General features: G+C 36.1%; 1 protein-coding gene across 1 annotated transcript; it reads right to left on the bottom strand.

The window, feature by feature from the left end:
- Nucleotides 1-698: 698 nt before the first annotated feature.
- On the bottom strand, nt 699-25,086 carry LOC129925636 (uncharacterized). Its single transcript, XM_056025310.1, has 6 exons — nt 24,880-25,086; nt 18,373-18,408; nt 3,566-3,653; nt 2,963-3,072; nt 1,771-1,809; nt 699-802 (listed from the first exon to the last, which is right to left on the bottom strand). The coding sequence occupies exons 1-6, from the start codon at nt 24,908-24,910 to the stop codon at nt 765-767; spliced, it is 342 nt and encodes a 113-aa protein (XP_055881285.1). The 5' UTR covers nt 24,911-25,086; the 3' UTR covers nt 699-764.
- Nucleotides 25,087-25,512: the final 426 nt, after the last annotated feature.

The raw sequence follows: 25,512 nt of genomic DNA, 5'->3' as shown, positions 1-25,512 counted from the left end.
TTGTTGTTTTCTTCAAGGAACACAAAACATCGGAATTTTGTCCATAGTAATAGAACTGAACTTGCAGTAATTTATATTTAAAGCCAATTAATTCGACTCTAATGACTAATAATAGTTTTTGAGATAAACTTAATTTCAAAATCATTTTTCAGGATAAAATGGGCAAACTTGAATTATATATTATTGAACAAAGTTGTCTTCGGCACTCGGCAACATCAAACGTACGTTAAATAGCTCTTGAATTAAGCATTATGAAGTTTTTGAAAATGATTGTGGGTGCATGAAAAAGTGTGTTTTTTATAAAAATAAAGTTTTGGGATATATTATTTTAAGTGCTTATGAATTACCATGGTTTCATTGCAAATTAGACACACTTGTTTGTAGCAATTCAACTTTAATTTTTAACTCATATTCAAAACTTGAATTTTTTCAGTGTGGATTTTTAAAAATTATTCTTACAAAACATTTGGCGGGTCGGATGAAACTACTCCACGGGCCGGACTTGACCAGCGGCCGTAGTTTGCCTATCACTGATCTATCCAAAGATGTGGATTGTTTGGGCATTGCTAGGTATGGAACTTAAATTCCTAAGATTAAGATATTTTTATAAAGCAAAAATAAAAATGAATTTTTAATTTTTTTTTTTAAAGTTCTTTTTCAGTATAAAGATAAAAATGAGCTCATCTTAAAATTTAAATATAATTTTCTAGACTGGATTTTAAAAAATTATGACATCTCTGTGATACATATTGCCAACGTTTAAGTTATAACAATAAATGTGAGCTAATCTTACCTTCTGGAGCTGGAACAAAAAAAAAACATTGTTAAATATTTGAAAAAGTTCTTTTAAAGTTAATTACTAACAATACCTATTATATTAATGATTGGAATCATGTACTAATAATTTAATATTTGCAGATGCCATTCACAACAGCAGTAGAAAGAAGGGTAAAAATGCAACGGCGCCCAACCTGTGACCGTAGCTATGCATCAAGGATTGGCCTCTTTAGTCACACAAGAAATTGCAAAGGAAAAAGATCGTCTCTCGAGACTTAAAATGCCACAGAATTAAATATGTGGTTTCTCGCTAATAAAAAAAAATATCATTTTGATACATTTTTCAAAATGTGAATTTTAGTTTCATTAGCAGACAAGACTAGTTTCAAAACAATGACATAGAAGGTGAACCCTTGGCTAAAACCATAACAATATTCTCATGCTCTTCAAGTGCAATAATGAATCTACCTTTTTATTTCTTTTGTTATACATGTTTAGGCTGTTCCTATAGAACACAGGATTATTATATCCAAGCCCAAACAGGACAGCGGGGGGGATGGCGGCCGGCCGGCAGGGTTTGAACCTGGGACCATCGAGGCGAAAGTCCAGAGATCAATACTATCACACGACCAGACAGACATCCTTATTTCGGACTTGACTACCCTTTAACTTCAATGTATTTATTTGCACAAAGATTTGCCGAGAAAGTGGCGCCATAAAGGTAGGACTATAAAAAGTTCAGTACCAGTGAATCATTCCATACTCAATGAACCGAATTCTGTTCATTGCAAACCAGAACAGAGAAGACATGAGAATGTCAAATCAAGAATCTTTTATTCTCTCTTTTAAAAAAAATAGATATTGGTTTGCATTTGCGCGTGAAAAATTATAATAAAAAAGAGGTTATCCTAGATTAACTAATGTATGTAATTCAAAATAGTATTAAGAAGTTCTTTTTTCAATTTATTTATTAGGAATAAAAATATCACGTACCTAGAGCAGGGTAAATTGCATTGGTTATAGCTGTTACGTCTGAAAATGGAAATTAGAAATTGATACAGTTTCAGTCTATAATTGACATTTTATAAATACTTGTGAACAAAAATTATTTACATATAAATATAAGTAAGTGTGCTTGACAAATGGACGAACACAATGAAGTTTACACTTCTTTGGGGGGGGGGGGGGGGGCGGGGGAGGTGTCAGACACAGGTAAAAGCATAGGTGCATCAGGCACCTGTAAGAACATCGCTGTACCAGACACCTATAACAGATTGCCTGTATCATACACCTATAAGAGCAGGGCTGTATGAAACACCTGTAACAGATTGCCTGTATCAGACACCTATAAGAGCAGGGCTGTATGAGACACCTGTAACAGATTGCCTGTATCAGACACCTATAAGAGCAGGGCTGTACCAGAAATTTCTGAGAGATTGCTCCATCAGGCACCTGGAAGAACAACGCTGTACCAGACACCCGGAAGAGCATCGTTTGTATCAGAAACTTGTGAGATCATCGGTGTGTCAGACATCAATCAAAGATTTCTGTAATATTTTAGATCAGTCTGACCTAAGTTAGTGACTTTCATATCCTAGAGCTATCAGCAAGTTTAAAAACACAAACAAGACCAACATACGTCGCTGCTGCTTTTTAGTGGGTTAGTGAAAAATTGCACTGACTTCGATCTATTGGTAAACATCAGATCTACATATTTCAACTCAAAATGAAAGTCTTGCGTAAGCATGAATTATTCATTTAGTAATACGGTGTAGTGTCTACTTTAATTTCACCTATTTGTTTTAAAGTTAACTTATACTTTTTAAATTTGATTCGGTTCGGAGACTTTACAGCCTAAAGTATAAATACACACACACACATATATATATAACAGTGCTTTTTGTGTAAAAAAAAAGTATGTGTTGGTACTCAGTGATGGATTGCCTAACTTTTAACAACTAGTAAATTAATATTAATAATAATTAATTAATTAATTAATTAATAATTAATAATAATCGTTAAAATACAAGAAAAGTACTAATTTTTCCCAAAATTGAAAAAAAAACTGCAGGTACGCCGTACCGGTGCGTACCGTCACATAAAAAAGCACTTTTTTTAATATACATGTATATAAATATTATATATATAAGATTATATTTTTATATTGTATTTTTAATGAACTTACTGCACGAGTAGTTGGCAAGTCTGTCACCGGCCTGTACAAACAGAAGTCTCAAGTATACGTCTGTAACACAACTTTGATTTTTCAGAAATTGAAATGTGTCATTGAGCTCTCTGTGTATAAAAATGGACTTTTTTAATAGCAGTATTGTTGAAACAAAAGTTAAATATAAACAAGAAATACATCAAACATTTAATTCGGTCATTTCTTTAGTTTTCGGTGTTAGTCCCTCAGTGTTGATCTATTGAAAAGATTGGTTTCATTCCTAGAGATTTAGATCTCGATCTGTTTGATTAACAAACGTGCCATTAGCCTCTTCATCAATAATAACTATCTTTCATTCTAGTCATCTTTAGTATTCTTTATTCTTCTTTTCGATGTAGATGTCATATTATAGTCTGAACTTAAACATGATTGGTCACATATTTCACTATGATGTGGCTTTTAATTTAACTTTTTTTTTTTTTTTAGCAAACCATAAATGGAATTTAAGTAGTTTCAAACAAAATGCATATTTATTTAAACTTTATAGAAACTTTTTTTATTTATTATAAATCTTTGTCTTCGAGATATCAAACTATAGTCAATTTGATCAATGGTACTTACAGGCATTTCTGATCATTTGTAGCATTGCTGATTTCTAGTTCCATAAAGCTTCGCATGTATGTTTCCACCGCTGTTGTACAGTTGGTGTCTACCAGTAAAATACAAAAATACTTTTTAGAAAAAAAGGACATAATATACTTCGGATTGCCTCTAAGAAGAAGCGACATTTGGGTCATGACTTAGGAAGCGGGGTGGCTGAGCGCTTGTCTGTAATGGGTAATGACATTAGTTGGGGAAGAGTAAAGGCGGTTGGTTGTTGTGCTGGCCACATAACACCCTCGTTAACCGTGGACCCTATAGATCGCAAGCTCTGAAAAGGGAACTTTTTTATTTAGCAAATTTGCACTTTCTGTCATTACGTGTTAATTTTTATAACTAAAATTGTCAGTGTTGCCCACTGTCACAATCTCGTTTGACAGTAACACAGACTAAAAACGCAAAATGCGAAACTGTTATAATAAATGAAAAACTGTCATGGAATCCCCATATTGATGAAACTATCAAAAAATCAAGCAAAGCATTAGAATTTATTAAAGTAAATTTCTATAAATCAAATAAGAACATAAAACTAAAATGTTATTTAACCTTGGTTAGGCCAATAATAGAATATGCATCCTCTGTTTGGGACACAAACAGACACAAAATAGAGCAGTGAGATTCATAACAAACGAATATTCACATTTGACTTGAGTAACACTTTTAGTAAAATCACTAAATTTAGAAAGCCTTCAGGATAGAAGAATCAAAAGTAAAGTAGCAATTATACATAAAACACTGAACCATAATCTTCAAATAGAAGAACAAAATCTACTAAAATACTCAGAAAGACACAAAGATAAAGGCACATTCCTCGTTCCATATTAATCCATATGCTAGGACGAATTTGTACAAATTCTTCCCAAGTGCTATTAGAGCATGGAATGGGTTGCCTGAGCCAGCCAGAAAAACCAGTGACTTGGCAGAGTTTAAGTAATTGATTGACATGCATGACTAGATGCATGACGCGTAGGACGTAATCATCTTCTTTTTTGAAGTAACGTCTGTATTATATAAGATAAAATAAAAAGAAGATAAGACATTGAGTGTCATTTGTTCACCTTGGGTCAAGAAGGTCAAAGCACGAGACATCCTGAGTGGAAAGCAGAAGTGAGAATTGCTAAAGTAAAATTTAGTTTTTCTTTAGTACTTGGAGCAGTACGTATGATAAAAGTAACCTTTGTTACCCTCTGTGCTGCGGACATAATTATAACATCCGGATCACATAATTATAGTTATAGTTGTACTTATTGTGAGATATACTTATTCTAAAGGACTTATTATTGGATACCGCTGTAATGCGGATGTAACTGTACATTGTTATACTTTGGATTGTGTTTATAATTCTTGGACGTAATTATTTTTTATAACCAGTGATCTGTTACTGAAGCTTGAAGATTCAGCCTTTTAATATGTATTTTTCTCATTGAATAAACATTATTTTGCCTGCTGAAATTGGACTCAGGTGTAATATCTATATTTGTTACGTAACACATTTACATTTTACACATAGTCATGAGCCCAGAGGGTATTTTGGCGCCAGTGATTTAATTTTACGTAGGCCTATGTTTGGAAGTAGCTTGGTCAGAGCTAATTTTACCATCAAGGTTAAAGGCGGGGGATCGCTGTAAAAAAAATGAATTCTCTTCTTCATTCACAGTCAGTCAGTCAGTGCGACAGTAAGACGGTCTTACAGAAGGATATAAATGTAGCCACGTTCAACTGTCAACATCTATTTTAAGTAACGCCCTGCCTCCGATATTTTCCACCTCTATAAACCCGGTGACGCATCATTGCAATTACAGATCGATACCTTGTCTTTACATCGGCCTTGATACCTTCAACCAAACCTGTTCATGCATCCTGCTTATCTACCTTCCTCTCATTGGTTGTTTTAAAGTACAATTCTAAATGTTCTCCCTATAACCCCACTCTGATTCATTCAGTCAGCTGCTACCTGTGCTGTGGTCTCGTATTTCACTTCGCCAAGTTGATTAAAGCTGATTATTTAAATCCAGCAAAAGTCTATTTCAATCAAGCAAAAGTCTATTTCTGTCTAAAATTTCGATTTTTTTTTATTTTTATTTTGGTAGAGTCTACATTTTGAGCTATTTTAATAAGGAGCAATCCATGTTGTCATTATGTCCAGTTTTGGAGAATTTCACGGTAAACTAAATGTCAAGGACGCTAAGTTAAACTTTACTGTTACCAACTAAATAAAAACAAAATTGAGCTCTACTTTTTAAAAATATTAATGTGCACTAGTTTATATTCGTATCAAACCTTCTGTATTGCCTCTAGTAAGTTGTCCATCACTTTTTAAATAGGTTTAAAGTCATAGACAGAAAGTCGAATGCTTCCATTCACATCGAAGTTATAGTGTGCTACTAAAGGAAGAGAGAGGCGCGGTGGCTGAGCGGTAAAGCGCTTGACTTTTGAACCCGGGCACCGGGTTTCGAATCCTGATGAAGACTAACATTAGTTGGGGAAAAGTAAAGGCTGTTGGTCGTTGTATTGGCCACATGACACTCTCGTTAACCGTAGGCCACAGAAACAGAAGACCTTTACATCATCTGCCCTATAGACCACAAGGTCTGAAAGAGGAACTTTACTTTTACTACTTTACTAAAAGAAGAGCTTAGAACATTAAATTCGGCAGTGCTAAAATGTGTACAGAAATTTTCTGATACCTTCTCAAAAACAGCTCATCAATACTTCCTTGATATGGTGCACCCGATACACCGAAAATCTAGCTATTTATAGTTTCTCCGCCATCTATGAAAATCCAATAACGCATTTTTATCTTGGAATTCCCAAATACCAATAAGCAGATGAAAACAGACTTTTTGTGTATTTTTCTCTCCTATTGAAAGTCTGCGCTATGTCTTGAGGATATTAAGGAAAATTAGAACTTAACAGACCTTTTGTTTATCAACATCAGGATTGTCTAAATAATGACATATAAAACTTGAAATCATATTTTTTTAATGCGTCATAGTGTATGCTGAGAAAACATATCTAGGAAGAGAAATGAAAAAGAAAACATTGTCGTTTCTACTATCGAAGACCTCGACAAAAATACATGGACTTTGTAAATAGATATGAGTTTGTAATGATCACTGCAATAATCTAAAGATTAACATTTTTTAAAATTAAAACATCATAGAATATATACGTACCAGAAATTAAATATACCTAAACTAATTCTATTGAAATACAGGAAATGAATGGTCTATGACACTGTTTCCCAAACTCTTTCGTTAACGGGACACTTATTTTTAGAGAGTATAATTCACATGGTGGCCTACTAGTTAATTATTCCAGTAGTAGTAGCGGAACACGGTTTGGGAAACACTGGTCTGTGAAAACGAAATCAAGTCATAGTGCATGCTAAGATAATACATGCTAAGATAATTTAAACACGTCTATTTACAAGCATTCATATCTCTTGTCAACAATTACATTTAAAATGAGACTCTCCTCTCTCTCTCTCTCGCTCTATTACTCTTTTTTACTCTCTCGCTCTCTCTCTTTCTCATTCCCATTCTCTCTCTCCCCCCTCTCTAATTCTCCCTCTCTCTCGTTCCCTCTCTCTTTTTCACCCTCCCCCCTCTCTCTCTCTCTCTCTCGCTCTCCTTCTTTTTCACTCTCTCTCTCTTTCTCTCTCTCTCTCTCTCCCTCCCTCTCTAACTCACTCATTCACACACACACACTGCAAATGAAGAAGATAACGCTCTATTTACCAAGAAATTACCGCCCTTTGTACTCAGCCACAACCCAAGGGCAGCATATGTTACAATATTGATTCTAAAGAAAACGCACACCTACAAAATGTATGTAATATTTTCACTTGGAATGTCCAATATACTAAGCGGCTCTTATCAGGAAAACGCTGATAGCAAAGTGATGAGGACATCTAATACGTATTGACGTGGTCTGGCACAACGTACTTATGTTTTACAACATTCAAGGAACGGATTATCTCTTACTTCACATTTATTAGATATCACAGATCGATGTCAGTGTTAAAAATTAGATAATTCATACAAACCATATTCCACTGATATTATTTAACAACATAAAACAATCATAGAGTAGGCCTTCTATTAAACCGAAGGTGATTTTGTAACTGGAGGCAGTAACTCGAGGCTAAAATGTTAGGTTACGTTTACCTACACACTGCGTATTCTAGAATTGCTTTTGTATATAGCGCAACTTTCATGCTTATAGCATGCTCAATGCACTATCCAATATCTTTTGTGAACATACAGGTGTGTGTGTGTGTGGGGGGGTCATCTGGGAGACGGTTTCCGTGCTGTCCTTAGGTGCTCGCTCAAGTTGGGTGTCGAGCTCAAACCTCCATTGATAATAATTGATAGATAATGTTTTTTTGTTGTTTTATTTTCACTCAGCCACATATCCAACTTTGACCTTCAGTGAAATGACCTTTTTGTAACTCACCTCGCCCACGTCATCGAAGTGTAATTCAATCAACGTGTCGTGACTCAGACGTTGTTTCAAACGTCTTTCATCGATTTAACCAGAAGTCCATGCAAACATTTAACTACACATTGTTTTACTGCGACTCACTTATGCCGAGAGAGAAAGATTTGGTGAGCTCTAGAATCGTGACAATAAGTCCAAGAGAGAAAGGTTTGGTGAGCTCTAGAATCGTGACAATAAGATTAAATTCCCACCATATAGCAAAAAGAATAGTAATAATTGAAAAGCTTACGCTGTTAATGGGAGGCTACTGTTGAATTTACCTTACTATAACAACTCGATCCTAGCAGTACCAGTATCACTGAAAATAGTGGAATGATACATAGTCACCAACTGAGATCTCTTCCAAACTGAACGAATCTATTCAGTCAGTCTTGTACATAGACACCAACTTAGATCTCATCAAACTAGAACGAATCTGTTCAGTCAGTCTGGTACATAGACACCAACTTAGATCTCTTCAAAACAGAACGAATCTGTTCAGTCAGTCTGGTACATAGACACCAACTTAGATCTCTTCAAAACAGAACGAATCTGTTCAGTCAGTCTGGTACATAGACACCAACTTAGATCTCTTCAAAACAGAACGAATCTGTTCAGTCAGTCTTGTACATAGACACCAACTGAGATCTCTTCAAAACAGAACGAATCTGTTCAGTCAGTCTTGTACATAGACACCAACTTAGATCTCTTCAAAACAGAACGAATCTGTTCAGTCAGTCTTGTACATAGACACCAACTTAGATCTCTTCAAAACAGAACGAATCTGTTCAGTCAGTCTGGTACATAGACACCAACTTAGATCTCTTCAAAACAGAACGAATCTGTTCAGTCAGTCTGGTACATAGACACCAACTTAGATCTCTTCAAAACAGAACGAATCTGTTCAGTCTGGTACATAGACACCAACTTAGATCTCTTCAAAACAGAACGAATCTGTTCAGTCAGTCTTGTACATAGACACCAACTTAGATCTCTTCAAAACAGAACGAATCTGTTCAGTCAGTCTGGTACATAGACACCAACTTAGATCTCTTCAAAACAGAACGAATCTGTTCAGTCTGGTACATAGACACCAACTTAGATCTCTTCAAAACAGAACGAATCTGTTCAGTCAGTCTGGTACATAGACACCAACTTAGATCTCTTCAAAACAGAACGAATCTGTTCAGTCAGTCTTGTACATAGACACCAACTTAGATCTCTTCAAAACAGAACGAATCTGTTCAGTCAGTCTGGTACATAGACACCAACTGAGATTTCTTCAAAACTCAACGAATCTGTTCAGTCAGTCTGGTACATAGACACCAACATAGATCTCTTCAAAACAGAACGAATCTGTTCAGTCAGTCTGGTACATAGACACCAACTGAGATTTCTTCCAAACTCAACGAATCTGTTCAGTCAGTCTGGTACATAGACACCAACTTAGATCTCTTCAAAACAGAACGAATCTGTTCAGTCAGTCTGGTACATAGACACCAACTTAGATCTCTTCAAAACAGAACGAATCTGTTCAGTGAGGCTGGTACGTAGACACCAACTTAGATCTCTTCAAAACAGAACGAATCTGTTCAGTCAGTCTGGTACATAGACACCAACTTAGATCTCTTCAAAACAGAACGAATCTGTTCAGTCAGTCTGGTACATAGACACCAACTTAGATCTCTTCAAAACAGAACGAATCTGTTCAGTCAGTCTGGTACATAGACACCAACTTAGATCTCTTCAAAACTCAACGAATCTTTCCAGTCAGTCTGGTACATAGACACCAACTGAGATTTCTTCCAAACTCAACGAATCTGTTCAGTCTGGTACATAGACACCAACTTAGATCTCTTCAAAACAGAACGAATCTGTTCAGTCAGTCTGGTACATAGACACCAACTTAGATCTCTTCAAAACAGAACGAATCTGTTCAGTCTGGTACATAGACACCAACTTAGATCTCTTCAAAACAGAACGAATCTGTTCAGTCTGGTACATAGACACCAACTTAGATCTCTTCAAAACAGAACGAATCTGTTCAGTCAGTCTGGTACATAGACACCAACTGAGATTTCTTCCAAACTCAACGAATCTGTTCAGTCAGTCTGGTACATAGACACCAACATAGATCTCTTCAAAACAGAACGAATCTGTTCAGTCAGTCTGGTACATAGACACCAACTGAGATTTCTTCCAAACTCAACGAATCTGTTCAGTCAGTCTGGTACATAGACACCAACTTAGATCTCTTCAAAACAGAACGAATCTGTTCAGTCAGTCTGGTACATAGACACCAACTTAGATCTCTTCAAAACAAAACGAATCTGTTCAGTGAGGCTGGTACGTAGACACCAACTTAGATCTCTTCAAAACAGAACGAATCTGTTCAGTCAGTCTGGTACATAGACACCAACTTAGATCTCTTCAAAACAGAACGAATCTGTTCAGTCAGTCTGGTACATAGACACCAACTTAGATCTCTTCAAAACAGAACGAATCTGTTCAGTCAGTCTGGTACATAAACACCAACTTAGATCTCTTCAAAACAGAACGAATCTGTTCAGTCTGGTACATAGACACCAACTTAGATCTCTTCAAAACAGAACGAATCTGTTCAGTCAGTCTTGTACATAGACACCAACTTAGATCTCTTCAAAACAGAACGAATCTGTTCAGTCAGTCTTGTACATAGACACCAACTTAGATCTCTTCAAAACAGAACGAATCTGTTCAGTCAGTCTTGTACATAGACACCAACTTAGATCTCTTCAAAACAGAACGAATCTGTTCAGTCAGTCTGGTACATAGACACCAACTTAGATCTCTTCAAAACAGAACGAATCTGTTCAGTCAGTCTTGTACATAGACACCAACTTAGATCTCTTCAAAACAGAACGAATCTGTTCAGTCAGTCTGGTACATAGACACCAACTTAGATCTCTTCAAAACAGAACGAATCTGTTCAGTCTGGTACATAGACATTAAATTAGATCTCTTCAAAACAGAATGAATCTGTTCAGTCTGGTACATAGACACCAACTTAGATCTCTTCAAAACAGAATGAATCTGTTCAGTCTGGTACATAGACACCAACTTAGATCTCTTCAAAACAGAACGAATCTGTTCAGTCAGTCTTGTACATAGACACCAACTTAGATCTCTTCAAAACAGAACGAATCTGTTCAGTCTGGTACATAGACACCAACTTAGATCTCTTCAAAACAGAACGAATCTGTTCAGTCAGTCTGGTACATAGACACCAACTTAGATCTCTTCAAAACAGAACGAATCTGTTCAGTCAGTCTTGTACATAGACACCAACTTAGATCTCTTCAAAACAGAACGAATCTGTTCAGTCAGTGTGGTACATAGACACCAACTTAGATCTCTTCAAAACAGAACGAATCTGTTCAGTCAGTCTTGTAAATAGACACCAACTTAGATCTCTTCAAAACAGATCGAATCTGTTCAGTCAGTCTGGTACATAGACACCAACTTAGATCTCTTCAAAACAGAACGAATCTGTTCAGTCTGGTACATAGACACCAACTTAGATCTCTTCAAAACAGAACGAATCTGTTCAGTCAGTCTGGTACATAGACACCAACTTAGATCTCTTCAAAACAGAACGAATCTGTTCAGTCAGTCTGGTACATAGACACCAACTGAGATTTCTTCCAAACTCAACGAATCTGTTCAGTCAGTCTGGTACATAGACACCAACTTAAATCTCTTCAAAACAGAACGAATCTGTTCAGTCAGTCTGGTACATAGACACCAACTTAGATCTCTTCAAAACAGAACGAATCTGTTCAGTCTGGTACATAGACACCAACTTAGATCTCTTCAAAACAGAACGAATCTGTTCAGTCAGTCTGGTACATAGACACCAACTTAGATCTCTTCAAAACAGAACGAATCTGTTCAGTCAGTCTGGTACATAGACACCAACTGAGATTTCTTCCAAACTCAACGAATCTGTTCAGTCAGTCTGGTACATAGACACCAACTTAAATCTCTTCAAAACAGAACGAATCTGTTCAGTCAGTCTGGTACATAGACACCAACTGAGATTTCTTCCAAACTCAACGAATCTGTTCAGTCTGGTACATAGACACCAACTTAGATCTCTTCAAAACAGAACGAATCTGTTCAGTCAGTCTGGTACATAGACACCAACTTAGATCTCTTCAAAACAGAACGAATCTGTTCAGTCTGGTACATAGACACCAACTTAGATCTCTTCAAAACAGAACGAATCTGTTCAGTCTGGTACATAGACACCAACTTAGATCTCTTCAAAACAGAACGAATCTGTTCAGTCAGTCTGGTACATAGACACCAACTGAGATTTCTTCCAAACTCAACGAATCTGTTCAGTCAGTCTGGTACATAGACACCAACATAGATCTCTTCAAAACAGAACGAATCTGTTCAGTCAGTCTGGTACATAGACACCAACTGAGATTTCTTCCAAACTCAACGAATCTGTTCAGTCAGTCTGGTACATAGACACCAACTTAGATCTCTTCAAAACAGAACGAATCTGTTCAGTCAGTCTGGTACATAGACACCAACTTAGATCTCTTCAAAACAGAACGAATCTGTTCAGTGAGGCTGGTACGTAGACACCAACTTAGATCTCTTCAAAACAGAACGAATCTGTTCAGTCAGTCTGGTACATAGACACCAACTTAGATCTCTTCAAAACAGAAAGAATCTGTTCAGTCAGTCTGGTACATAGACACCAACTTAGATCTCTTCAAAACAGAACGAATCTGTTCAGTCAGTCTGGTACATAAACACCAACTTAGATCTCTTCAAAACAGAACGAATCTGTTCAGTCTGGTACATAGACACCAACTTAGATCTCTTCAAAACAGAACGAATCTGTTCAGTGAGGCTGGTACGTAGACACCAACTTAGATCTCTTCAAAACAGAACGAATCTGTTCAGTCAGTCTGGTACATAGACACCAACTTAGATCTCTTCAAAACAGAACGAATCTGTTCAGTCAGTCTGGTACATAGACACCAACTTAGATCTCTTCAAAACAGAACGAATCTGTTCAGTCAGTCTGGTACATAAACACCAACTTAGATCTCTTCAAAACAGAACGAATCTGTTCAGTCTGGTACATAGACACCAACTTAGATCTCTTCAAAACAGAACGAATCTGTTCAGTCAGTCTTGTACATAGACACCAACTTAGATCTCTTCAAAACAGAACGAATCTGTTCAGTCAGTCTTGTACATAGACACCAACTTAGATCTCTTCAAAACAGAACGAATCTGTTCAGTCAGTCTTGTACATAGACACCAACTTAGATCTCTTCAAAACAGAACGAATCTGTTCAGTCAGTCTGGTACATAGACACCAACTTAGATCTCTTCAAAACAGAACGAATCTGTTCAGTCAGTCTTGTACATAGACACCAACTTAGATCTCTTCAAAACAGAACGAATCTGTTCAGTCAGTCTGGTACATAGACACCAACTTAGATCTCTTCAAAACAGAACGAATCTGTTCAGTCTGGTACATAGACATTAACTTAGATCTCTTCAAAACAGAATGAATCTGTTCAGTCTGGTACATAGACACCAACTTAGATCTCTTCAAAACAGAACGAATCTGTTCAGTCTGGTACATAGACACCAACTTAGATCTCTTCAAAACAGAACGAATCTGTTCAGTCAGTCTTGTACATAGACACCAACTTAGATCTCTTCAAAACAGAACGAATCTGTTCAGTCTGGTACATAGACACCAACTTAGATCTCTTCAAAACAGAACGAATCTGTTCAGTCAGTCTGGTACATAGACACCAACTTAGATCTCTTCAAAACAGAACGAATCTGTTCAGTCAGTCTTGTACATAGACACCAACTTAGATCTCTTCAAAACAGAACGAATCTGTTCAGTCAGTGTGGTACATAGACACCAACTTAGATCTCTTCAAAACAGAACGAATCTGTTCAGTCAGTCTTGTACATAGACACCAACTTAGATCTCTTCAAAACAGATCGAATCTGTTCAGTCAGTCTGGTACATAGACACCAACTTAGATCTCTTCAAAACTCAACGAATCTTTTCAGTCAGTCTGGTACATAGACACCAACTGAGATTTCTTCCAAACTCAACGAATCTGTTCAGTCTGGTACATAGACACCAACTTAGATCTCTTCAAAACAGAACGAATCTGTTCAGTCAGTCTGGTACATAGACACCAACTTAGATCTCTTCAAAACAGAACGAATCTGTTCAGTCTGGTACATAGACACCAACTTAGATCTCTTCAAAACAGAACGAATCTGTTCAGTCTGGTACATAGACACCAACTTAGATCTCTTCAAAACAGAACGAATCTGTTCAGTCAGTCTGGTACATAGACACCAACTGAGATTTCTTCCAAACTCAACGAATCTGTTCAGTCAGTCTGGTACATAGACACCAACTTAAATCTCTTCAAAACAGAACGAATCTGTTCAGTCAGTCTGGTACATAGACACGAACTGAGATTTCTTCCAAACTCAACGAATCTGTTCAGTCAGTCTGGTACATAGACACCAACTTAGATCTCTTCAAAACAGAACGAATCTGTTCAGTCAGTCTGGTACATAGACACCAACTTAGATCTCTTCAAAACAGAACGAATCTGTTCAGTGAGGCTGGTACATAGACACCAACTTAGATCTCTTCAAAACAGAACGAATCTGTTCAGTCAGTCTTGTACATAGACACCAACTTAGATCTCTTCAAAACAGAACGAATCTGTTCAGTCAGTCTGGTACATAGACACCAACTTAGATCTCTTCAAAACAGAACGAATCTGTTCAGTCTGGTACATAGACACCAACTTAGATCTCTTCAAAACAGAACGAATCTGTTCAGTCTGGTACATAGACACCAACTTAGATCTCTTCAAAACAGAACGAATCTGTTCAGTCAGTCTTGTACATAGACACCAACTTAGATCTCTTCAAAACAGAACGAATCTGTTCAGTCAGTCTTGTACATAGACACCAACTTAGATCTCTTCAAAACAGAACGAATCTGTTCAGTCAGTCTTGCACATAGACACCAACTTAGATCTCTTCAAAACAGAACGAATCTGTTCAGTCAGTCTTGTACATAGACACCAGCTTAGATCTCTTCAAAACAGAACGAATCTGTTCAGTCTGGTACATAGACATTAACTTAGATCTCTTCAAAACAGAATGAATCTGTTCAGTCTGGTACATAGACACCAACTTAGATCTCTTCAAAACAGAATGAATCTGTTCAGTCTGGTACATAGACACCAACTTAGATCTCTTTAAAACAGAACGAATCTGTTCAGTCTGGTACATAGACACCAACTTAGATCTCTTCAAAACAGAACGAATCTGTTCAGTCAGTCTGGTACATAGACACCAACTTAGATCTCTTCAAAACAGAATGAATCTGTTCAGTCAGTCTGGTACATAGACACTAACTTAGATCTCTTCAAAACAGAACGAATCTGTTCAGTCTTGTACATAGACACCAACTTAGATCTCTTCAAAACAGAACGAATTTGTTCAGTCTGGTACATAGACACCAACTTAGATCTCTTCAAAACAGAACGAATCTGTTCAGTCAGTCTTGTACATAGACACCAACTTAGATCTCTTCAAAACAGAACGAATCTGTTCAGTCAGTCTGGTACATAGACACCAACTTAGATCTCTTCAAAACAGAACGAATCTGTTTAGTCAGTCTGGTACATAGACACCAACTTAGATCTCTTCAAAACAGAACGAATCTGTTCAGTCTGGTACATAGACACCAACTTAGATCTCTTCAAAACAGAACGAATCTGTTCAGTCAGTCTGGTACATAGACACCAACTTAGATCTCTTCAAAACAGAACGAATCTGTTCAGTCAGTCTGGTACATAGACACCAACTTAGATCTCTTCAAAACAGAACGAATCTGTTCAGTCAGTCTTGTACATAGACACCAACTTAGATCTCTTCAAAACAGAACGAATCTGTTCAGTCAGTCTGGTACATAGACACCAACTTAGATCTCTTCAAAACAGAACGAATCTGTTCAGTCAGTCTTGTACATAGACACCAACTTAGATCTCTTCAAAACAGAACGAATCTGTTCAGTCAGTCTGGTACATAGACACCAACTTAGATCTCTTCAAAACAGAACGAATCTGTTCAGTCAGTCTGGTACATAGACACCAACTTAGATCTCTTCAAAACAGAACGAATCTGTTCAGTCAGTCTGGTACATAGACACCAACTGAGATCTCTTCCAAACTCAACGAATCTGTTCAGTCAGTCTGGTACATAGACACCAACTTAGATCTCTTCAAAACAGAACGAATCTGTTCAGTCAGTCTGGTACATAGACACCAACTTAGATCTCTTCAAAACAGAACGAATCTGTTCAGTCAGTCTGGTACATAGACACCAACTTAGATCTCTTCAAAACAGAATGAATCTGTTCAGTCAGTCTGGTACATAGACACTAACTTAGATCTCTTCAAAACAGAACGAATCTGTTCAGTCTTGTACATAGACACCAACTTAGATCTCTTCAAAACAGAACGTATTTGTTCAGTCTGGTACATAGACACCAACTTAGATCTCTTCAAAACAGAACGAATCTGTTTAGTCAGTCTGGTACATAGACACCAACTTAGATCTCTTCAAAACAGAACGAATCTGTTCAGTCAGTCTTGTACATAGACACCAACTTAGATCTCTTCAAAACAGAACGAATCTGTTCAGTCTGGTACATAGACACCAACTTAGATCTCTTCAAAACAGAACGAATCTGTTCAGTCAGTCTGGTACATAGACACCAACTTAGATCTCTTCAAAACAGAACGAATCTGTTCAGTCAGTCTTGTACATAGACACCAACTTAGATCTCTTCAAAACAGAACGAATCTGTTCAGTCAGTCTGGTACATAGACACCAACTTAGATCTCTTCAAAACAGAACGAATCTGTTCAGTCAGTCTTGTACATAGACACCAACTTAGATCTCTTCAAAACAGAACGAATCTGTTCAGTCAGTCTGGTACATAGACACCAACTTAGATCTCTTCAAAACAGAACGAATCTGTTCAGTCAGTCTGGTACATAGACACCAACTTAGATCTCTTCAAAACAGAACGAATCTGTTCAGTCAGTCTGGTACATAGACACCAACTGAGATCTCTTCCAAACTCAACGAATCTGTTCAGTCAGTCTTGTACATAGACACCAACTTAGATCTCTTCAAAACAGAACGAATCTGTTCAGTCAGTCTGGTACATAGATGCCAACTTAGATCTCTTCTAAACTGAAAGAATCTGTTCAGTCAGGGGATATATATATATATATATCAATACTGTAAGATTTATTTCCCTTGTTCAATATCAAACTTAATTAATTACTACTTTTTAATTTATTAATTTGTTAACTTTTTAAATGATTCATGGTATGTTAATAACATTGAATAAGTGTACAAAGTTTCAACTTCATCCGAGAATGGGAAGTGGGAGAAATAACGAGGTCTACCAAACAGTTGATAAAAGCTTTGTAAAAATTAAATATAAAATCCGACTGAAGTGTATCGGCCACTGTATTAGTAATTGGGCTGTTACGATGTAGGCACATGCAAAGCTATAACTGACTTGGATTAAGTTTGAATGATCTTTTCTTTTCTAATACGGACCGACAAGGAAAAAAAACTAACTACGAAACGAAATTGAATTAAGAGGGATCTGACTTTATGTGACTTCGAATTATCTGGACTCCAATGTACTTCGGGGTATAGATTCTTACAAGCCACTGATACCAGTGGTCGAGAGGCTAAGTACGCTTGGACTTGGCTTGGCTACCTATGATGGGAGGTTCAAGGTTTGACACCCGACTCGAGCAGAGTTATATTTACTGAGCGCCCAAAGGCATCACGGAAAAACCTTCCAGATACCTCCCTCCCCCCGACTGAGATTGGACCAAAAGCGCTTTGAGCTTGCTTTAAACATGAAAGTAGTGCTATATAAAAGCTGTAATTATTATTTTGTTTTCTTCCTTTCCCATGAAAAAAAAAGTATCCATTCATGTTTTATTTGTGTAACATTTATAGTAAAAACTGGCAACAGAGCCAGAAAGGCAATTGATATATAGATTCTAGTTACACTTGTCTAGCCTAGTATTTTAAATATCTTACGGATTCTTTTTTCTTCGCCTTTTATTTCATTTATGTAATAAGTTATGTTAATACATTTTATAAACAATAAAAAAAATTCTAACCTGTCTGTTGAGAAGCACCATACTGAATATAACATGCTGTGGAGCATAAAATAAACGTTTAGTATCACAAACACATTTACATATTATAAATATTTTTTTAATTGTTAAACATAACTTATACATAACCTAATAAAATACAAAAACAAAATCTAATAAAATACTCAGATAGACGCAAAGATAAAAGCATATTCCTCGTTACATATGCTAGGACAAATTTGTACAAACGCTCCTTCTTCTCTAGTGCTATTAGAGCATGGAATGGGTTGCCTGAGCCAGCCAGAAAAACCATAGACTAAGTAGAATTTAAGTCACTAGTCGACCGGCGGCGTAGCATACGCGTTATTTTGCAGAGCCGGCCTTATACGTCCGCAGTGTGCCCCGCACTTTCATAGGACCCGCGCTAATTCTAGGTGTATAAATTATTAAATTAAACCATTTTATAACTTATAACAGATTTCCCGCGGCCTCCTGATTTACCAGAAGCTCCTGGAAATCTCCCTGAAATTGCAAAATATACGAAAAAGTCCTGGAAATCTGCAGAAATTATTAAAATCTTTTTGAAAACTCATACAAATCTCCTGAAATATATAGACAAAAATTGTCATTTTGGGGTGTCATTCAATATGGAAAACGCCAATCCTACGGGCGATAAATAAAAACGGCATTATGCATTAGCCATAATTGTGTAATCTGGTGAAAGAAGCTTTAGCGCCTCAAACTAATGAAGAATTACTTGAGGTCACCAATTCTCAAAGATAGACTGAAACATTTGGTAATTCTTGCTATTGAGCGTGTTCTATGTAGGAATCAGAATTATATGATATACTGTATGACTTTGCTACACGCAAGGCTCGTAAAGTAATTCTGTATGTAGTAAAGAATGAATAAAATGCATAGACGAATTTATTTTCTGATACAAACTCTTAAATTTCACTTATTATCTGCTTCCCTACCAAAACTTGACCCCGCGAAATCCGTTTCGCATTGGGCCCCACAATAGTTAAATCCGGCCCTGCTATTTAGTGATGAGTAGATTACTTGTTCTCTTTCCATGACTTCTTGGTCACAATGGTTAAGTCCGGCGCTGCTATTTAGTGTTTGTAAAATGTTTGTTTTGTAAAATATTTTACATGTTTCGGATGTTCCTTTAGAGTTAAAGATAGTTTACTTCTTAGTCCAAGCCTCACACAGGACGAAGGGGGGTGGGATCGGGCAGGGTTTGACAGTCCAGCGCGCAGCCATCCGTAGCGACGTGTGAATACTACTTGTTCTCCCTCCCCCCTCTTTTTTTTTTTTTGTCGCCTCTAAAATTACGTGGGGTAACTCTAGTCTTTCCGACTTGCAGAAATAAAACAGTGATCTTTCCATTATTTTGTGTCCAAACTCTTGAAAAATGAAGAGAATTATATATATAAATGTGTTAACATGCATGACTAGATTGACATAGGAACACGCGTAGGACATAATCATCTTCTTTTTTTGAAGTATCGTCTTTATTTTATAAGATTAAGATTAGATAAGAAGATAAAATACTCAGACAAATATAAATGCATATTTTTTATTCCATATACTAAGACAAAGTCATACAAATGCTCCTTCTTTCCTAGTGCTGTTATAGCATAAAATGGGTTGCCTGAATCAGCCTGGAAAGCCTACGATATGGCACAATTTAAGTTAGAGATTAAGATGCATGGCTAGATTTTCACAGGATCACGCGTAGAACTTAATCCTCTTCACTTACGAATCCACGTTTGCAACTAAGATAAGATACAGTGTGAGCGTTTTATGTTCCTTGACCTGGATCTAAAGCTATCTGGTTTGATTCAATTGAAATGCAGTCACGCATGAAGGTCGGAGCATACTTTTGGCTTTCCTATTTAGAATCACGAGACCTTTAAAGCGAAGACAGAATTAGGTCAGGAAATAACTAAAACTTTGTAAGTAAAGTTTATTTGGGTCACTTTAAAATGATGCTTAGTTTGGTCACTATCAGGCGAAAACATCTTTGCTGCCAAAGAAAGGAAAAAAGAATTTAAAATTATAGGGCTCCACCCTTTTTTTTCTTTCCGTTAGCATGTCATGTTTAGATGTTAGAAACTAAAAGCGCTTTTGAAATGATGCATAGTTTGTTCGATATTAAATGAAAACACTAGCAGTCCCTGCGGCAAGCACAGTCTCATCACTAGAATCTAATGTAAAAAAACACTCATCACTGTCCTCCTGGACACATTGCAGTTTCTTTTGATTACATTGAATACCGAAATGATTTCTTTGTTTACAAATATTACAGATTTTACCCCATGCAGGACATCCTGAGGGGGTGATGCATCAGATGTACCTGTCTCTAGTACCTTTAGCTGCAAGTCAGCAGCTTCACTAGCTTTGCAAGTCTTGGGCCGACAGTGTGCAAAAGCTGTGCTTTGGCCTACTCTTCATCTATAAATCTATATTATTTATTCTCTCTATAGTCCAATAGTTTAGCCAAATTTGCTTGAAAAGCTTGCAATCCTCACACCCTTTCTTCACATATAAAAGGAGGTGGAAAGTTAATTCTAGATTTAAAGTAATTGACTTTACTTAACCTATCCATTTTAGAACTTAAAGAAAGCTGCCACCTTGTTATATTATCAATTATGATTTAATTACAACACTTATGCTTAAGTTACAACTCCATTTTATGGACATTAACAAGAAGATGAAAGACTAACAGGAGACAGCAACACACAGTAGCTCCATAACAAATACACGTGAACAATAGAACAAGGGAGACCACAAGAAAACAAACAAAACAAACACACAACATACATAAACATAAAAACACGTATAAATGTAACGCTGTGGTCTCCCTTCACTCAATATACACTTTTGTATTTGAAAAACGAATGTTCTTTTTCTTTGTATTTAGTTTTGTTGTTGTTGACCAAGAAATGTATAAGGCCTCAATGCATTGAAGTTAGAATAGAAATTCTGAATTTAATCATGTTCCTGTATCTCTCTCTCTTCCTGTCTCTCTCTCCCTCCCCACCCTCTTATTTTCTACCTCTTTCTCTCTCTCTCCTCTCTCCCCAACTACCCTCCCTATCTCTCTCTCTCTCTCTCTCTCTCTCCGTCTCTTTCTCTCTCCCTCTCTCTCGAAGTAGCTCTCCTCTTCGTTTAACCCTTGAAAGCCCAGTCACAGCTGGGACTCCATGGCAAACGAATCAATACTTTAGTCTCCAAAAGTAAGTGATGAAAGCTTATCTGGTCTCTGATAATTACACACTGGGTAATATAAGTGTTAGAACGTCATGAATTATGGATATGAACTTATAGGGGTGAGCACACTGTGTCATAGTGACTCATAGATATTGTTGAAATGTAATATTATCGCTAGGTTAACCCTCTAACCACAGATCCTTGTTAAACATTGTTCATACGTTGATTACCGCAAAGTTAACCCTCTAACTACAGATCCTTCTTGGCTATTTTCATATGTTGTATGATGTTCGCAAAATTAACCCTTTAGCTACTGATCCTTGTTTCCAAACTCTCATTTTTGTTTTCCTTTGAAGAGCTAATGGTGGACATTTTAGAATGGGTCAGACTATGGGAACAGTAGTACAAATAAATATTAAAACAACTGACAAAAATGTTTTAACTAAAGAATTCTAACCAATCAAGTAATAATAATCCTTAAGTCAGATGAAACAACTGTATTTTTTAGTTCACATTTCCTTCGTTACCACTGCGTTGGATTATTTCAAGGAATCTAATAACATGAACTGCATTCGGTGAATGGGAATAGGACTTTGGATAACACTCTTCCGTTAGCACGATTCTGAGATAATAAATGTGTATGAATTATTGCTTCGCTACTTCCAAAATTAAACCAATGAATTCATGAAAATTTACAAAGGGGTTATTTTAAGTTATAAAGTAAATAGAGCTCTGGCAGAACACGGCTTTGTCTGTATCAGATGTGACAACATATATAGGTCGCAACTGGGCTTGCATGGACCATTTGAAATACTGCACTCATCCTTAACCTTCGGAATCGAATAAAATGCCTTATCTTCAATACTATAAAGTAGAATGTAAGGCGCATGTATGTATGTGCCGAATAGAAACCAAAACCATTTAACTAATCTTGATAAAACTTTGCACACATGTTCCTTGAGTGCTAACTGGAACCGTAACGTATGTATGGTAGCCCTGAAACAAAATTAAGACCCTCAAAAAAAAAAAAAGTTGATCAGCTCTATGAAAGCCTTAGTATTTTATAGATCTAGGCCATGTTTACCATGTCTACATGATGAGACAAGACGGAAAGGTCACGCATGCGCAGAGATGAAAATCTGTAGTTCTAAATTAGCCCTAATTCAAGAAAACATAATTTTTTACTTTTACACATGAACATACAAATTAGTGTCTATTCATTTCATTATTTAATGAAAATTAACCTTCAAATTTGAGTTTACAAAAACATTTTTTTAACATAAAATCGTTCGCTCTAAATGTAAATAGCTTTAAACGTCTTGACATACTTTTCCGTAACTTGCGGCACCATTACATGCGCCGCGTAGTGATACAAATGAAATGAACGTCAGAGGTCATAATATCGCTCATTATAAATGCATATTATTAAATTAATAAACTACTTACATAATACAATTTACTTTCCAATGTGTTTTTTAAAGCATTTAAGCCTACAACTACCGATTCGGTTTTAATTTTAAGTCCATTTTTCAATTTACTTTTTTCTTTAAGATTTACTTATGCGCATTTACACCTCTTAGCAACATAGCTACATATATTTAAAAAAAAATGTCATTCATTATGTCGTCCTAGCGTGCGTGTAGCTAGATCTAGGTCAACACAAGCCATTTACTAGGCTCAAAGTGTTTAGTTACTGACTACTATCGCATTCAAGTTTTTTTTAATTTTCTAGATCTATATCTACATGAAATTAAACTAACAATGTTATATTAACAGTTACATTCACGCGTTCGCTTTAATTATAAAACATATTTGACATCTTGATATTGTGCACTTCAAAATACCAATGTTTTCATTCAATAATTGGATCTAGATATCTAGGTCGAATAGTTATTTTTAGCTCCATTTCTGATATTTTTATAATCTTGAATTCGTGCATTCGCTTTACTTATTACATTATTATTTTCTTTAATTGTTTTAAATGCACTTTATCAGTAACTATTTCAGTGATTGCAAATTAAGACCCGCGCGCCGCGGGTTATTTATAAATGTAATTTTTGTTTCGGTTATAGATTTTAAAATATTAACAAAAAACGTCAAAAAAACAACAACAACAAAAGAGCATAAACTTATATATACTACTCTAGACTACACATGGAGACTTTTTAACACTACAAAAAAATGTGAAAATTTTGTAGAAAGTTGGATAAAGGCGTTGTTTTGTAAAGTAGTTACATGCAGTACATTTGTTTTGTTTTTCAACCCTATGTAACATATAATTTAATTTTTAGATCTAGATCTAGTACTTGAATATCAAATATAAGAGTATTCTCTTCTCATAATTATCATTTTGCAATTTTTAGATACATAATCAAGAAAGATCTAGGTAATCAATCTATTTAAATGTAGATAAGATGATTTAAATCAATATGAATTATTTCGATTTAGGATTTTTGAAACATTATCTCAATGAAAACAAACAGGAAATGGCTTTGTTTCATATATTTGCGTGAATATCCGAGAAATGATTTTGCATTATTTCTAGACTTTGAAAACTAAAGATCATTACTTTTCTATGAAAAAAGAGTTTATGTACATAAAAATCTATATATAGATAGATCTGTGAATAGATCAATGGTGGATAAGAATTTATTTCCGGTTTCCAGTCTAGTATAATATATGTCTATGGTAAAGAGCTTCAACTAATCACTAGTATGAGTGCTCTTTCTTTCCTAATGCTATTAGAGAACGGGTTGTTCCTTCAGTCAGGTAAAACTAATGACTTGCCAATGTTTTAGTCTCTAATTAGCAGTTACGTCTTCATTAATACAAAGAAATGTAAAAATCTTCTAGTTTTATTGAAAGTCTGTAATTTGTAAGATATAGCATTGAAGAAAATTCAATGTTATTGATACTTTTTTCCAGAGCTTCAACACCAAATCTCATTACTGAATACTGAATGTTTGATACATTACTCTTCAAAGAATTATCAACCAAATACATGCCATGCAAAATGAAAACCTGCATACATTTTACCTAATCATACATCTGTAAGTAAAACAGAGCTACAGAAGAACTAAAAAAAATGCTATTGTACACCCTACTCGTAACGATAGTCATCTTAAAATTCAATTGCTTTTTTTTAAAAAGCTATCATTTTGAAATGTCTATCCAAATTATTTTGAATGTATTTTTTTTCTCCTCAAGCTGAGCACGCAGTATACTAAAATCTTTCGTCACTTTTTTTCTTAATTAGAAGTTGAAACAAAGTTAAAAAAATAAAAAGAGGTTAAATACAAAATTAAAACGTACCAAATGTAACGAGCAAGATTACCCTGTACATCTTTGGATCTAAGTCTCTATTCAAAGGTCGCAGCGACAATCCTAGAGTGTTTGCGGAAAAGTTTATTACCACTGACACGCCTAGATCTAGAGCGTCTGTGTCCTTACATTACCCAGAGTTCATAGACTGGAAAGTGCGCTCTAGCGAGTCGAACGAGTCCCAAGATCTAGCGCTGGGCTGGCTAGTCATGAAGTGAGGGGGTGTGTCTGGTGAGGGACGGGAAGGGAAGGGAGGGGGGACTATTCTTTACCTTTTCATTTATTTACTTACAAACAGTTCTCAGAAAATCTTTTTTTTTAATTAAACTACCTCTGAGTAGATCATATGCAAATATATGTGTGTGTGTGCGCGTGTGTGTGTGAAGCCCGAGATCACGACGCGTAATTTCGTAACAGATTTTAATATGAATCAGATCAATGCCGACCAAGTGTTTGAATAAGACCATTTAAATCTTGTTTGGCTTGATTTCTTGGAAGGCATGCTCCTTCCTTCACTGACCTAGTTCAAGAGCTTGACTCAGTCCTGCTTCGTAGATTGCATTAACACAGAATTGATTTGTAGCGTCCATTGTTTTTCTTAATGAAATATTAGTTGACTTATTG

The sequence above is a fragment of the Biomphalaria glabrata genome, chromosome 4, assembly GCF_947242115.1.
Source record: "Biomphalaria glabrata chromosome 4, xgBioGlab47.1, whole genome shotgun sequence".
NCBI classification, from domain to species: domain Eukaryota; kingdom Metazoa; phylum Mollusca; class Gastropoda; family Planorbidae; genus Biomphalaria; species Biomphalaria glabrata.
The sequence above is the reverse complement of the archived record's forward strand: the minus strand, read 5'-3'. Positions and strand labels throughout refer to the sequence as shown.

Coding starts and splice junctions, on each gene's coding strand:
- LOC129925636 (XM_056025310.1), bottom strand. CDS start 24,910: ATGTACAGGGTAATCTTGCTCGTTACATTTG. Junction 3,073..3,565: donor ACAAATGATCAGAAATGCCT/GTAAGTACCATT, acceptor TTTTATACACAG/AGAGCTCAATGACACATTTC. Junction 1,810..2,962: donor ACTTGCCAACTACTCGTGCA/GTAAGTTCATTA, acceptor TTCCATTTTCAG/ACGTAACAGCTATAACCAAT.